General features: G+C 42.2%; 1 protein-coding gene across 1 annotated transcript in view; it reads left to right on the top strand.

The window, feature by feature from the left end:
• Positions 1–14,603, top strand: part of RAF1 (Raf-1 proto-oncogene, serine/threonine kinase) — a 2,753,658-nt gene that overhangs the window by 1,194,545 nt on the left and 1,544,510 nt on the right. Inside the window, exon 10 of the mRNA XM_044078072.1 lies at positions 8,128–8,281. Coding sequence (XP_043934007.1) covers positions 8,128–8,281 — 154 coding nt within the window. The remainder of the gene's footprint in view (positions 1–8,127; positions 8,282–14,603) is intronic.

Raw genomic sequence — 14,603 nt, 5'->3', positions numbered from 1 at the left:
TAATACCACTAAAAAAAGGATGCATATAGTATACAATTGCCTAAACTGTGGAGCAAACTTCTTGCTGGCGTTAAAGAAAACAGTTTGCTAACCAGTTTCAAAAACAAGCTTGGCATACATATAGGTAGTAAGAAATTAAATCAATGGAAAAGGCAGTTAAAACAGTCCTGTATTGGCAAGACAGCAGGAGTGGTTGAGATATGACTGGAAATCCTGAAGCTGCTGTGTATTATTGGGTTTCTGTAATAGTTAATATCCCTTTTCAGTTTCAATGGAAGGTAGCGGCAGTGCCTTTATGTTGGTGAGATGGGGTGGTAGTTCCCTTTTTCAGATAGGAGGGCGAGTTTCATTTATAGAAGGTTGATTGTCCTGAGCTTCCCTGGAAAAGCCTGTTCCAGGGTGCTGGAGGAGACGCTTCATCTAATAATTGTTCCTCTGATTCAAGAAGCGCAGTGTAGATTCCATCCTCCCTGTGCATTGTAACAAGGTTTTGTCTCTGCATGGATTTTTGAGCTATTGTCAAATCATCAGACAATGAATGTGTTTTGTGCTGTTAGGGGAAGGCTTATGAGTGTGTACCTTAGAATGAGTTCTGGGAGGTACTTTTAACGTTGTTGATTCCAGGTCCATTTGGTCTCTGCACTTGTGAGCATAGTTATAGTCCATATCGCTGGTGTTAAGCCTAATACAGCCAAGGTGGCTGCAGGATATCAGCAAACATGTTTGTCTCCCTTTATTTTTGTTTTTTTTTTTTTGTTCAGGATTTCAAGGCACACTGGAGGTTTAGTGTGTGTCCATATGGGTATCCACATTGTGTTGCTTGCAGATGGCTTCCCTTTTCTTGCTTTCAAGTGACTGTATCTGATGTACATAGGTGAGTTTTTCTGAGTGTAAAACAGCTGGGGTGAAACTCTGCTCCTTCAAATAAGATGATGTAGCTTTTTTACAGAAAGAAGTATATTGCTTTTGGCAGGTGAGAGAGGGGCAGTTAACCCAGGTTAAGGAGTTTAAATATCTTGGGGAGTCTTGTTCATCGATTGTGAGAATAATCATATGGGTGTACTGGACTAGGGTGTTGATTCGAGAGCAAAGTCATAGGACAAAGTTTTCAGTTATCAGTCAATTTCCATCTTCACCTCTGGTCATGAGATGTGGTTAGTAATGAAAAACTTGACACCATGAGTACACATGGTGAAAGTGAGTTTAATTCACATGGTTGTGTGTCACACTGTGTGTGACAGAGTGAGGAACTTGGCAGAGCTTTTGCTCCTTGGTGAAAGGAGCTATTTGGTCATTTGAGTTGCTTAGTAAGAATGCCACCTGTCTCCCTTCTTTGGGAGATGTACCAGATGTGGCCCTCTGGGAGTAAGTTCCAAGACAGACCCAGGATGCACAGAAGAGATTATACTTCTAATCAAGATGAGCTGATGTCATTTACTGAGAGAGCAGTCTTGTCTGCTTGCCATGCTTGCTAACGCAAGAACCTTCAGCAAGGTAAGTGGTTTAATTGAGGGATTGATGGAAAGAAGAAAAGAAAGACTGATTGCTGAAGTGATGATGGCCGGAGGGATGAAAGCAAGAAAGAAGGTTGGATGGCTTCATGAAGGCCAGTAACATTGATAAACACAAATCATAAAGTAATTAAAATTGCAGCTACGCAGCCAGGACTGACAAAACAGCTGCTTGGCATTTTTATATTGTAGAAACAACACAAGTGCATGAAAGAGAAACTCACATTACAGGCCTCTGATTTGTGTGTGTTGCCAATTCCTAGGAATTTTCAGCCTTAGCTAATGAATCAGACTAAGGCTTTGGGGGACTGTCTTCCCGACTTCTACATGTCTGGCCTATCTTGGTTAAAGTAATGCATACTGCCTGCAGCTACAATAATCAAAGGGCACTGGCTAAGTCTTAATTTTTTGGTATATGATAATTTTATTAAGATGTGCTGGTTCCTTCAAGGAACATATGTATTTGGTGAAATGTGTAAGCCATGTAAGTTCAGCTTAATATATTTTTTTGAGTATCATGGGCTTTCTCAACCAAATGAAAGTAAGATATAAGTTAAGATTTGATTTTCTGCTTTGGCTTAAAAACTTGCCCCAGCATCTTTAAAAGGATTGTAAAACAATTGATGAAACACTGTTTGGTTTGGACATTGTATGCCTGCCAAATCTCAACCCTGCTGAAATTCATGGCTTCATTTACAGTATTTGTGAAATTAATTATGTAGGTAATATATGATGTCCTCCTCTTCCTGTGATACAGTATTCTTGGTGTGGGATTTCCCTCCTCAGGCGACCTGTAAGTCGGCTCCTATGCAAAAGCTTTGGCTTGGCTGCTGCTGTTGCATGGGACGTCACATGTAGGGCCATAAACCAGGGGCCTTAAATGTGACATCTGCATGCACAGACCCCAGAACGTTTCAGCCGCAGACAACCATCACATTGTGTGCTTCGCTCCTTCACAGCAAGACATCTCAAAGCTAAGTACCCCATTTGGGTTTTTTCTTCTTTGACTTCTAGCTAAAGCTTGTTTGCTGTAGTAACATTTAGCCAGTGTCAGATAAAAAGGGTAAATGCCAATGTGGGCACCAGATACCACATAAAGATATGCATGAACACTGCGTGTTTTGCCTAGGCTGAGAGCACAATCATACTGCTTGCTCAATCTGCCAATCCTTCATACCCAAGACCCTACACAGCCATCTGGCTACTCTCAATCTATATCTAGAAAATCAACGACTTAAAAAATTAGCGCTAAGGATGGATCCTGTTTCCAAAGCTCCGACTGAACCTCCGTGGAAGAAGGCCAAGATTCCTTGGCCCACTTCCACTCCGCTATCCGACGCCCTTCCACCTGCTGATTTAGGAGTTGAGGGACGTCTTGTCAGATCAGTCTACTTTGACAGCGACCTTTGAGGAAGCCGCTTCTCAGTTGACGACTAGCACGACCACAGAGCTTACTCAGACATCGGCTACACCCAATGTCGCCCAATGTCGAGGGGGAACCAGACACAGCCTGGCCTCCGACTGGGATCCCTCCTCCTGACACCGCTACCATTAGCCATGCACCCAATTCCAGGCCTTCGCCTAAGACTACTCCATTAAAAAAGAAATAGAAAACTAAACATCTGGCATCACCCGCTGAAGGCCTACCTGATTGGCAGTCCTTCACTTCATCCTTGATGCAGGCCCACAGCCTGTTCTCAGTCTACCTTTCCTCTTCTCAGCCATAGGCCTGCTTCTGTCTCCTCTCTTCCACCACCCACTACACAGGATAGGGAAGAAGAGCAAGAGGCTTATTATTCGTCTTCAGATGAATCTGTTTCATATGCTTCCCAAATTGCCTCTCCTCAAGAGTATTACTCCCCAGATGAATCCATCGAAGGGGTTTCCCTTCCAGAGGGATAACACCTTTGGAAAGACAATTACCAGAATGAAGGAATACTTCAAATGGGACATCTCACAAATGACAGATACTCAGATATTTTAAATTGCTACAAGTGGAATCTCCCTCCCCTTCTGCCATTCCTCCTGTCATCCCTGCTTATTTAGATGCCTTTTCCTCAGCATCTAAGACTCCAGACTCTCAGCCCCCTGCCCCTAAGAGGCCAGATCGTTTCTACAAAATGCCAGATGACCAGAAATTTCTAGTCAAACCACACCTGGCAGACCCTGATGTGATTGCAGTATCACAAGATAAACAATCCTGACTCATTCCGTGTGCCTCTCCTTCCTACAGACAAGGACACTAAAACTATGGATAGAACTGGGAAGAAGGTTTACACTTCTTCCATACTGGCCTTCAGAGCCATCAACTATCAAACCCGTGTGATCAGATATGCTCTGGACCTTGTCTCTCAAGTCTCCACTCTGCTGGCTGCAACTCCAGACTGCCCCACTAAATCTGACATAGCATCTATACTGTCTGTGGCTGCCCAAGTAGCCAGACATTCCATTAGATGTAGTTATGATGCTGCAGAGACCTCTGCACGGTTTGTAGCCTCTGCCTGTGTACTTCGAAGATCTTCCTGGTTACAGCTGCAACACTTGCCTGAGGACTTCATCTCAAATCTTAGATGTTCTTCTAGACCCTAGCTTATTATTTGGTAAACAGTCAACAGACCTTTTTAAAAATTTACAAGAAAAGAGTAAGGAACTGCAAGACATCAGGCATCTTCTTATGTCGCCTATTCCTAAATATTACAGAAATTACCCTGCAAAAACTACCTTTGTCAGAAGAAACCCCTCCTCTGCTGGACCTTCCTCTTCCAAGCACAGAAGGGGTGCCAGAAGATAAACCTCTTCAGGCCAGCTGTCTCACAGCCACCCACTAGACAGCTCTTTCAAGACAGGGGAGGACCCAACAATGCAGGACTGCCTTGCCCACCTTCTCCTTTCTGCCCGCATTTCCCACTGCTTCCCCTTTTGGAAAGCCATCACTACAGACAAATGGGTTCTGGCTATAGTTCAAAAAGGATACTTCCTTTCCTGGCGAGAAAGGCCCCCCTTAAGGGGCTTACCCCCCCCCAAGAAATCAGAGACGCCTCTTCCCACAGATTTTACAAGACTTTCTAAACCTGGAAACAATAGAACCTGTCCCACCAGGACAGGAAGGAAAAGGCTTCTACTCAACACTGTTTCTGGTCCCCCCAAAAAATGGGCCATGGTGGCCCATTCTAGACCTTTCCTTTCTAAACCTATTCTTACGGGTTCTCACCTTCAGAATGGTGTTCCTACAAACCTTACTCCCTCTTATACCAACCCAGGCCTTCATGGCCACACTCGACCTGAAAGAAACCTGTCTGCACATCCCCATACAACCTTACCACAGAAAATTCTTAGGTTTTTCTAGACCCTCATCTCACTTTTAATTTACAGCATTGCCCTTTGGTTTGTCCATTGCTTCCAGAGTGTTCACAAAATGCCTGGCACCTGCCATAGCCTTTTGCAGAACACAAGGGATTCAGATTTACCCTTACCTGGACGACATCCTTATTCTAGCAGAATGCAAGGTAACCCTGCAAATCCATTTACAGTTCATTTGCCTGTTGAAAGACTGGGGTTCACCCTCAACTTCCAAAAATCTTCCTTGACCCCAGAACAAGACAAAACATTTCTGGGTTGCAGGATCAGGACAGACATAATGAAAGTCTTTCTTCCCCAGGACAAAGTCAGTTCCTTGTCCTCCCACTTCAAAACCCTTATGCAGACCCAACAGGTAACTGCAAGGCAATTTCTATGAATCTTGGGCCTAATGGCAGCCACCATTCCCATGCTACCACTAGCTAAAATCCACATGCAAAAACTGCAGTGGTATCTAAAAAATGTATGGTCACAACACCAGCATCCTTTAGAGCAAGAAATTACCCTCTTGCCCTGCCTACAGTCAGAACTAAAATGGTGGATTCAGCAAATTCCACTGAACCCGGGCCTTCCACTGCAGTTACCCACCCCAAATCAGTCCATGCATACAGAAGCATCAGACCTAGTATGGGGAACCACAATGTCAAACTACAGGGTACAAGCAAAGTGGCACCCTTCCATAAAGAACAAACATATTAATGTAAGGGAAATGACAGCAGTCCTCCTGGCATTGAAAGCCCTCCTTCCCCTTCTACAACCAGGTGTTTTCCTGATAACAGACAACACCACAGTTATGTGGTACTTCAACAAGCAGGGAGGGACAAAAGCCAATCACCTCTGCCGACTAACCTTACTAATCTGGGACCTAGCCTCACAGCATAACTTGTTCCTGCAGGCATCTTCCATTCCCTCGCAGGACAACCAACAAGCAGATCTTCTCAGCAGGACGTCCTCTCCAACCCACGAATGGATTCTGGAGAAGAATGCCTTTCTAGACATTGTCCATCCGGTGGGCACACCTCAAGTAGATTTGTTTTCCTCCCCCATAAGAGACAACTGCAGACTTTCTGCGCCAAGATCCACTCTCCACTGGCATGGAGAATAGACGCACACAGCATTTCATGGAAGGGGAGGTTTCTATATGCCTTTCTACCCTGACCCATTCATTTCAAAAAGTCCTCCTGAAAATCAGGAGAGAGAGACCAAAAATCTTGCTGGTGACCCCCCTTCTGGCCAAGCACGGTTTCCCCCTACTTCTCAATCTAGCCAAGGGCAATCACCACAAGTTACCTAACAAGGTGGACCTTCTGACACAAAAGGGAACGCTCATCCACCTACACTTGCAGATGTGGACACTGACACTGTCGGTGATAAATTTTTAATTTCCTTCAGGAGCCACTATTCAGAGGACATGCTTTCAGTCCTGAAGGAGGCCAGGAAACCTACTACAAGGAAATCTTACTTAGCTAAATGGGAGAGATTTTACAAATGGTGACTGTGCAAGGGCAGGGAACCATGCAACACAGATCCACCCCTAGTTCTTGCCTGTGTATGTCAACTAGTTAAGAGAGGACTTTCATACTCTTCAGTGAAAGTCCATCTTTCAGCTATTTCAGCTTGCCTGCCACTAGACCCACCCCTGCTAGCCAGGCTCGATGTTAAACTATTCTTAAAAGGGATGTTGCACATCAGACCACCAAGAAAACCCATCCCGCCACCCTGGGACCTGAACTTCATCCTGGAAAAACTCCATTTCCATTTGAACCAGCCAGTACTGCTATGCTGCAAATGTGCACATGGAAAACAGTACTGCTAGCTGTATCTTCAGCCAGTAGGGTGTCAGAGTTGCAGGCCTTAATGGCCTGCCCTCCAATAAACTACCTCCTACAAGGACAGGGTAACCCTAAGAACCAACCCTTTCCGTTATGCCTAAATTGGTCAACAATCTGTCCTTAAACCAATCTATTCATCTACCCACCTTCTTCCTCTTTCCCACCAGTGAAACTGAGAGAGTACTCTACTCACTGTATGTGCACAGACTGCTAAGGTTTTACCTAGACCAAACCAAATCTGTAAGACAATCCAATCAGCTTTTTGTTTCCTTCCACCCCAGGGTCCTGGGCAAGGCAGTCTCCAAACAAACCATTGCATGTTGGATTAGGAAAACTATTTGCCTATGTTATTCACACCATGGCAAAAAACTTCTAGAGGGAGTAAAGGCTCACTCTACCCAGGGCAGTGGCAGCTTCCAAAGCCTTTTAAAAGGCCTGGACACTGCATCCATCCTGGAAGCAACCACATGGTCCTCCATTCACACTTTCACCAAACACTACAAGCTAGACAATGTCTCCAGAGAACATGCAGTTTTACCAGAACAATTCTGCAAGGCTTTGTGGAAACGGCTACTTCTGCCCTCCTCCCTTCCTTCCATCTAAGCTGTGTTACTCTACCACACCAAGAATACTGCAACATAGGAATAGAAAGACATAGAATAGTTCTGTAAAATCTTACCATAACCATAGATGTCCTTCTCTTCCATGTTGCAGTATTCATTCCCACCCACCTAACCCCCCCTTCTCTATTCTCTCTCTCTCATTATTGATCTGTTTTAGGCCTCTGGTGGTTATGCCCTAACCTATGACCAATTTAACCACCAAATGGCTCTTTGATCCTATAGCTGACATCACGTGCTGCTCTATTTTGACCTGTCCTGCTGGGCTTCCAAGATCTGAGGTCTGTGCGTGCAGACATTACATTTAAGACCCTTGGTTTATGGCCCTACGTGTGACGTCCCATGCAACTACAGCATCCAAGCTGAAGCTTTTGTATAGGAGCCGACGTTCGGGTTGCCTGAGGCGGGAAATCCCGCACCAAGAATACTGCAACATGGAAGAGAAAGACAGCTATGGTTATGGTAAGATTTTACACAACTATTCTTTTTTAAATTAACATATTGTTATAGTGTATTACCAATCATGAGGATGTGTAAATCTCCAGAGACTATAAAACCTTGTGAAGAATTTTTTTGTAACATGTATTCAGTCTGTTATTTGTTTAGCACTAAATGTGCACAAATATACTTTGTGGTTATATTTCCTTATGATGTAGGCCATGGCTGAAAAGGTTTCTGTACTGATTTACCTAGTGAACAAATGATAAAGTAATTTGTATTTAGCAAATTACCTTTGCATGCTGTGCAGAAGAGTAGTTGACTAACATTCATGCTCTCTCTTTTTTTTTTTTTTTTTTTTTTTTTAAGTGCTCAACATAGGTATTCTACACCTCATGTTTTTAACTTCAGCACAGCTGCTCCAACTACAGAAGGATCACTTTCACAAAGGCAGAGGTCTACTTCTACACCCAATGTCCATATAGTCAGCACAATAATGCCTGTTGATAACAGAGCTATAGAGGTAAGATGACAAGCTTGTAACACCCTGTAACACTGATCTAGCTCATGTGTTGCAGTATTAATGGGATGTTCACAGATGTGCTTTATGGATGACACTTGTTGGTCTGTCCTTTACAAGCAAGTGAAAGTGTCTTTGCCATTTATTAGGTATGTTAAAAGAATCCTGCTAAATTACACAAAGAAAGCATAAACAGCAGATATGTGAAGTGTTGATTATATCTTACAAAGTAATTTAGGCTGGAAGCATCATTTCAGAACGTAGAAATTATTGTACAACAAGATGATTGCCCATGATGATTCAGTCTGAAAATTTCTTTATGCGAGAATATATGTAAAGTGTGTTTGTGTATCTGCCTAAATATAATATAGATGCCAGTTTGTCAAAGAGCAATTTCCTTGAATGTTTGTAGTTGCTTTCTTTTTAGTAGAATGTCAGGATAGTCAAATGGTTGCAGTGAGGCTGCACAATAGTGAGTAGTAGGGGCATATCTACTTTCCCACTGTTGTGCAGTCTCAAAGTTAAAATATTTAAGTAGCAGGGTGTATGGGGAATGCATTAGTTCTTGCTTTCCTGCATGAAACACTTATATTTTGTTTTATTGGGTTTTCTTTGGGAGTATGTTCGTGTGTGTGGGGGGGTGTGCACACAGGTAAAGGAATACGCCATCGATCAGCTTGATTTAATAAAATAAAATTCTTTTAACAATCTTTCTAAAATAAAATTTTACATAAATGCTTTCTTTGTAGGGTAAAACTACCAGTTAAAAAGTTAGTGTTTGTGAGTAAGAATTAACAGTTAAAGTGACAGTATTGTATTTCAGTTTTCTTGCCCTAAATATTGATTGATAAAAATCACTTAATTCAGCCCAGGAGATATGGTGGCTGCTAATTAACTTCTTTCACATCAAAATTCGAATCTACATCCCTTTCGTTTATATTATTTTTCTACAATCATCATCTTTCGGCTTTTCCCGGTTAAGGGTTGCCACAGTGGATCACCTGTCCGCTTATGATTGGCAGTGGAGTTTTACTGTGTCGAGTTGCCAGCCTGGCGCCCAACCTTCCACAGAAGGCACACAATAAAATTTAATGTTTTATATAGGATAAAATGTTACTTGTCAGATAAAAGATCATACTAATTTCCTGTACCCTCTCATCAGAAGAGGTTAAACCAATATTTGAAGAAGGAAGAGGAGGGGTTAGTCATTCCTGCAGTTTAAGATCTGAAGAGTACCATTTATATGTCCTAAAATCATCTGGTTTTTAATTTTGCTCATAAGAAGGTGGATGTCCTCTGTGAACCCCTGGTGGATTGGAGCAGCATCTTTAATATGTATCCCAGGTATGTAATTTTATATGATCCGTTCAGTCCAACATTGAATAGGTTTCGGAGGTCATGACACCTGCCCTTTTTTTTTTTTTAATGCTTTATAGCTGTTCAGCTACTCGCAGGATCCTCTCCTCATTCACCCCAAGAGTGTAACTGACCTTTGTTGGGGGATTGTGAAGACATCATGACACCCTAGGGCAGTGCCATATTGCTGCCAAACATGACTTTTTATCTTGCCTCAAGATCCTTCCCTTTAATCCTGTGTCTCTACATGGATATGCAGTTTGCATGCTGGCGTATTGCCCCACTTCTGTGCTGACATTACCACTGCCCTGCCTTCTTGCACATTCCCGGGTTCCACTAGAGATAAGGTGTGAGGTGCATCCAAATGCACCCCCCCCCCAATGATGGGCGCACAAATTTGCCAGCGCCACAAGACGTTTGAGCTATTGACTATTCTGGTGACCCACATTTGTTTGTCAGAGATTTATCTCTCTACACCAAAGAGCTCAATGTGACACCTGCCTCCTTTGCTGGCAGACAGGGAGATCGGAACTTGAAGCAGTGTAGGTGGTCTTCTCTACTTTGTGCCGTAGGCTGGTTAATTATCTCTCAACTGGTTCAAGTACAGTTCTTCCTTGTGACTCAGACTGTAAAGAAACTGGCAGAACTACCTGATTCTGGAGCCCGTGAGTTTGAGCCTTGGATGACTTTCGTATGGGGTGTTTATATAGCCTACTGTAATTTGGACCACTCTTGATTTTCTGGCTATCGTAAAAGAATCAGGAAGTCTGTATGTCACATGGCATGGTTCATGGAGGTCTCAGCTAAGGTTAAGCTGAAGCAGACCTTTCTTGATGGACTCCTTTGCTGTAAGGTCATTTTCAGATGTGCTTCTGCAGCTCTGACGTTTGAGCTGCAAAAAAGGAGCAGGCAGCTTTCCTTGAGGATTTTTTTTTAATCAGCTTTATTTATCCATCTTATTAATTTATTCACCACATTATTGCCACATGAATTCACACACATTAGTAATGAACAAAAATGTCACAATAAGAATTCCCTTTATTGTGTACATACAGTTTCCATTGTAACTGTTTTTTTACTCTTGTGTATTAGAACATGCAAAATTACTTTAAACATCCTACCAACCTACTTGCTGTAGTAATACATGTGAACATTGCATTTATTACATTTATTACCCTATTGCACTTGTATAGCTTTTCAGTTGCCCTAGCCTGGAACAAACTCCCACTGAACATTAAAAGTCTACTCCATACTCATATCTTCAAAAAAAATATTAAAATAAACACTACAAAACTCCTGGATCTGTTCATGTCAAAACCCATCTTAACATCTTTCAGCTGCTGTCTGTTTTTGTCTGCTAACTACATCTTCTGACTCTACTCATCTTAAATCCTCTACTTACCTTTGTGTTGCCCTGGATGCAGACTCAAACTTCTCTACACCTTGGTTTCTCTTTCTTCTATGCTTATCTTATAATCCCCTACTACTACCCTTGGTTTCTTCTTCCCAACCTAAGTCCCGTCTCATACCAAGCAACATTGCTGTAATAACTTCTGCTGTGTATTTACTCAGACATCTAAGTTGTATCCTATGTATTTAAAATCTCCTGTAAACTCTGTTTGCAAACATTTTTGAACTTATCATTGAAATTATTTCTGTATGGGTTTTTTCCCCTGGGCCTCTGCTTTAAATGGGCTGTCGCTCAGTCGGACATACCTGGTTAACAAATGTCAAAGTAAGTAAATAAATTGTTGTTGCCAAATGTGATATTTATTTTTGAAAAAATGATGACTTCCATCTTTTAATTATCCTATTTGTTTTATTTCCTTTGCAGTATTCAGTCCTTCATTTACAACTGGTTTAATCCTTGATTTCCGTTTCCATGCGGTTGCCTTTTTTAGCTGCCAGTATTTATTAAACTTAATAAAGCATTTGTATCTCAACAGTTTTAAACCAAGACATAAATTTAATGTTATCTCCTTGATTAATGTAATACATTCCCCCAGCAATGCATTTTGCAAGAAGTCCTTAAACTCGATTTTAAATATTCTCATAAATGTGTTCCCAACTGTCTAGTGTGTGGAGGATTATTATGACTCCCTCCCGCCTTTCTAGGCCAATCCAGATACTCAAAAAGAAGCTGTTTTTATAGGGTGAATGAAGGCCATTCAAGTATTAGCTTTATCTGCAAGTTCTACTAAGAGGTAGGCCTCTTGGGTGTCATAACACTCGTGACTACTTCACAGAACTGCATACGGGAAGAAAACAGTTTTCGCAGTTTGCCAAAGTGTAGCAAACCATAAGCAAGAACAGTTTGTTCTGAATATGGCTTCATATTACTACATCTTAGTTTGTCATCTCCTTCGGTAGTGTCGCTCTCCTACTTTGGACACAATAGAAGAGTCTTCGTGGGTTATGTTCAAGCATCTTTATTTTATACAAACGCATCACTATAGAAGATTACTGACTTTAACTCACGTAACCTATATACAGACTAGCAACTGCGGTCATGCATACTCACACTCTGGCTGCTCTTACAAAATGGCACTAGGGATTGCACGTGTCTCGAATTTATACCTGCACATACAGCCTTGACATACTTAAAGATGCAACGCACATCACTTGCACTCTGATCTACATCTTCTCTCTCTGAGAAATAAATCATACAATGCTATGAGTCTATTTGGCATGCAGAAATCACAAGTAATTCTTTGTCATGCAAAGTACACACGCATGCACACACATACACACACACACACACACATACGTGTGTGTGTGTGTGTATATATATATATATATATATATATATATATATATATATGTGTGTATATGGTTTACCATGATAAGGTCAAATGCACCAACATCAAATGTGCATTCCACCGAAAAATAACATCTAAACCTAAAACATCAAAAGAGGAATGTCGAAAATAGTTTGCACGATAAAATGCATTCCATAATGTTGACATTCCCCTCTTCCAGACACGGCAGTTAGCTCACCTGTACTATTTTGCAGGGGGGTTGTGCCCCCCCCCTGTACCCCCTATGTGGGGGGCTCTGCTCCCCCACACCTCCCTACTTAAATACCAATTCCGAGATCGCACTACAGTGAGGAAATGGGCCACTTCCCTGTTTCTCACTGAAGCACGACCTCCCTCCACAATCTCTGTACGTCACTTTTCCAGCTAACCTCTTAACTCTCAACTAACCTTGTTCAACCACTTGTCATTCAATTTCCTGCCCCTTAGGAACCGTAACTTCGCACATCAGCTGCTCGACATCCTGCAATTCGGGGGGTAAGTGATATCATCCCATATATGTGTGTGTATGTTTGTGTGTGTGTGTGTATATATATATATATATATATATATATATATATATATATATATATATATTTAATATGCAATCAAATAGATACTCCATATCGTGACATAAAACTGGGAATTAGATTTAGCAACTGCAACTGTCTCTGTAAAAAGTTTGACCTGTGGAATGTTCGGAGCACTTTCTGGAATGGCATCGGTGTCTGATTCACTCTTAGATTTGGAATTTACATCACCAAAACAATGTTGTGATGGTGGTGATGATTCTGGTACAGGAAGATGTCTGTGGTTCCTCCTGTTCTCCATACCCTCGGAGTCTACCAGGTAGGATCTTGGCTCAGCACAGATGCCTTTAATCTGTCCAATTCGATCAAAACCTTTTGTTGTCTGGGATTCGTAATTTCTCTCTTTCCCTCAACGGATGAAGTAATCTGCTCGATCCTTGATGGGTTGTATTGTTTTTAGGTTTAGGCTTCAGTAAACTGTTAATGGATAGCTTAGTTCTAGTTTGCCTGGAAGTAGCCTTTGAGCAGGTAAGCAAAGAATATCGTCATGGGGTATGTTTCTGAGATTAAGCATATTCAAGAACACATCGGTATTGTCTCGCTTTGACCTCATGAGTAGCTGTTTTGCACTCTGCACTGCATGTTCAGCTAGACCATTTGACTGAGGATATTCAGGGCTACTAGTGACCTGTACAAAGTCCCATTCTTTTGCAAATTTCTGAAACTGGCTAGTAAATTGAGTACCATTGTCAGAAAGAAGTTTGTTTTGACTACCATGAACTGAGAAATGACGTTTCAACTTGGTAATAACAGCAGTGGATATTAGGTTAGGTAGTAGATCAATCTCAAACCAGTTTGAACAAGAGTGTATCAAAACTGTTGCAAAAGAGAGTAGAATCCTGAGAGTGGAAAAGCTCTCCCTGGTCAGCCTCAGTAAGAAGCTGAGATCCCTTATAAGATCCTCCAAAGCTAACTACGATAAAATCGCCACTGATTCTAGGGACAACCACAAAGCATTCTGTAGCTGTGTCAAGAATCTCAATGGCAACACCCAGATCTGCTCTGAGCTACAGCACAACGGCACAAAAATTACAGGACCAACTGATATTGCCAACATCTTGGCAGACAGGTTCAGTGCTACCTTTACTCCCATGTCACCCCATAAAGGGCCCATATCTATACAGGAAGAATGCAGAGTCCCTGTAATCACAACTATGCAGGTACTAACTGCACTCTCTAAAGCCAAAAACACAGCATCCATTGAACCGGACAACATCCCAGGCTGCGTTTTACATGAACTGCAGAACAAACTGGCTCCCCACCTAAGCAACATGGTCAGTCATAGCCTCACGTCAGGCTTTGTGCCCACTGAATGGAACACAGCAACAGTTATGCCACTCCACAAAGGGGGAGCCACCACTAATCCTAGGAACTATCGCCCTATTAGCCTGATGACCCTGGTCTGTAAGGCCATGGAATGTATCATCGTGGAACTCATAAACAGACATTGGTAACCTCCAAACTCTGGACCCCACACAGTTCAGGTTTGTGAAAGGCAGGTCATACCTCCTGAACCTGATCGACTTTTGAGGCAGTCACCAAAGCTGTAGACGAGGGTAAGGTGGTTCACACAGCCTATCTTGA

This window comes from Protopterus annectens, chromosome 7.part0 (genome assembly GCF_019279795.1).
Source record: "Protopterus annectens isolate FY-2018-M chromosome 7.part0, PAN1.0, whole genome shotgun sequence".
In the NCBI taxonomy this organism is placed as follows: Eukaryota; Metazoa; Chordata; order Ceratodontiformes; family Protopteridae; genus Protopterus; species Protopterus annectens.
This window is presented reverse-complemented; position numbering and strand designations above follow the sequence as displayed.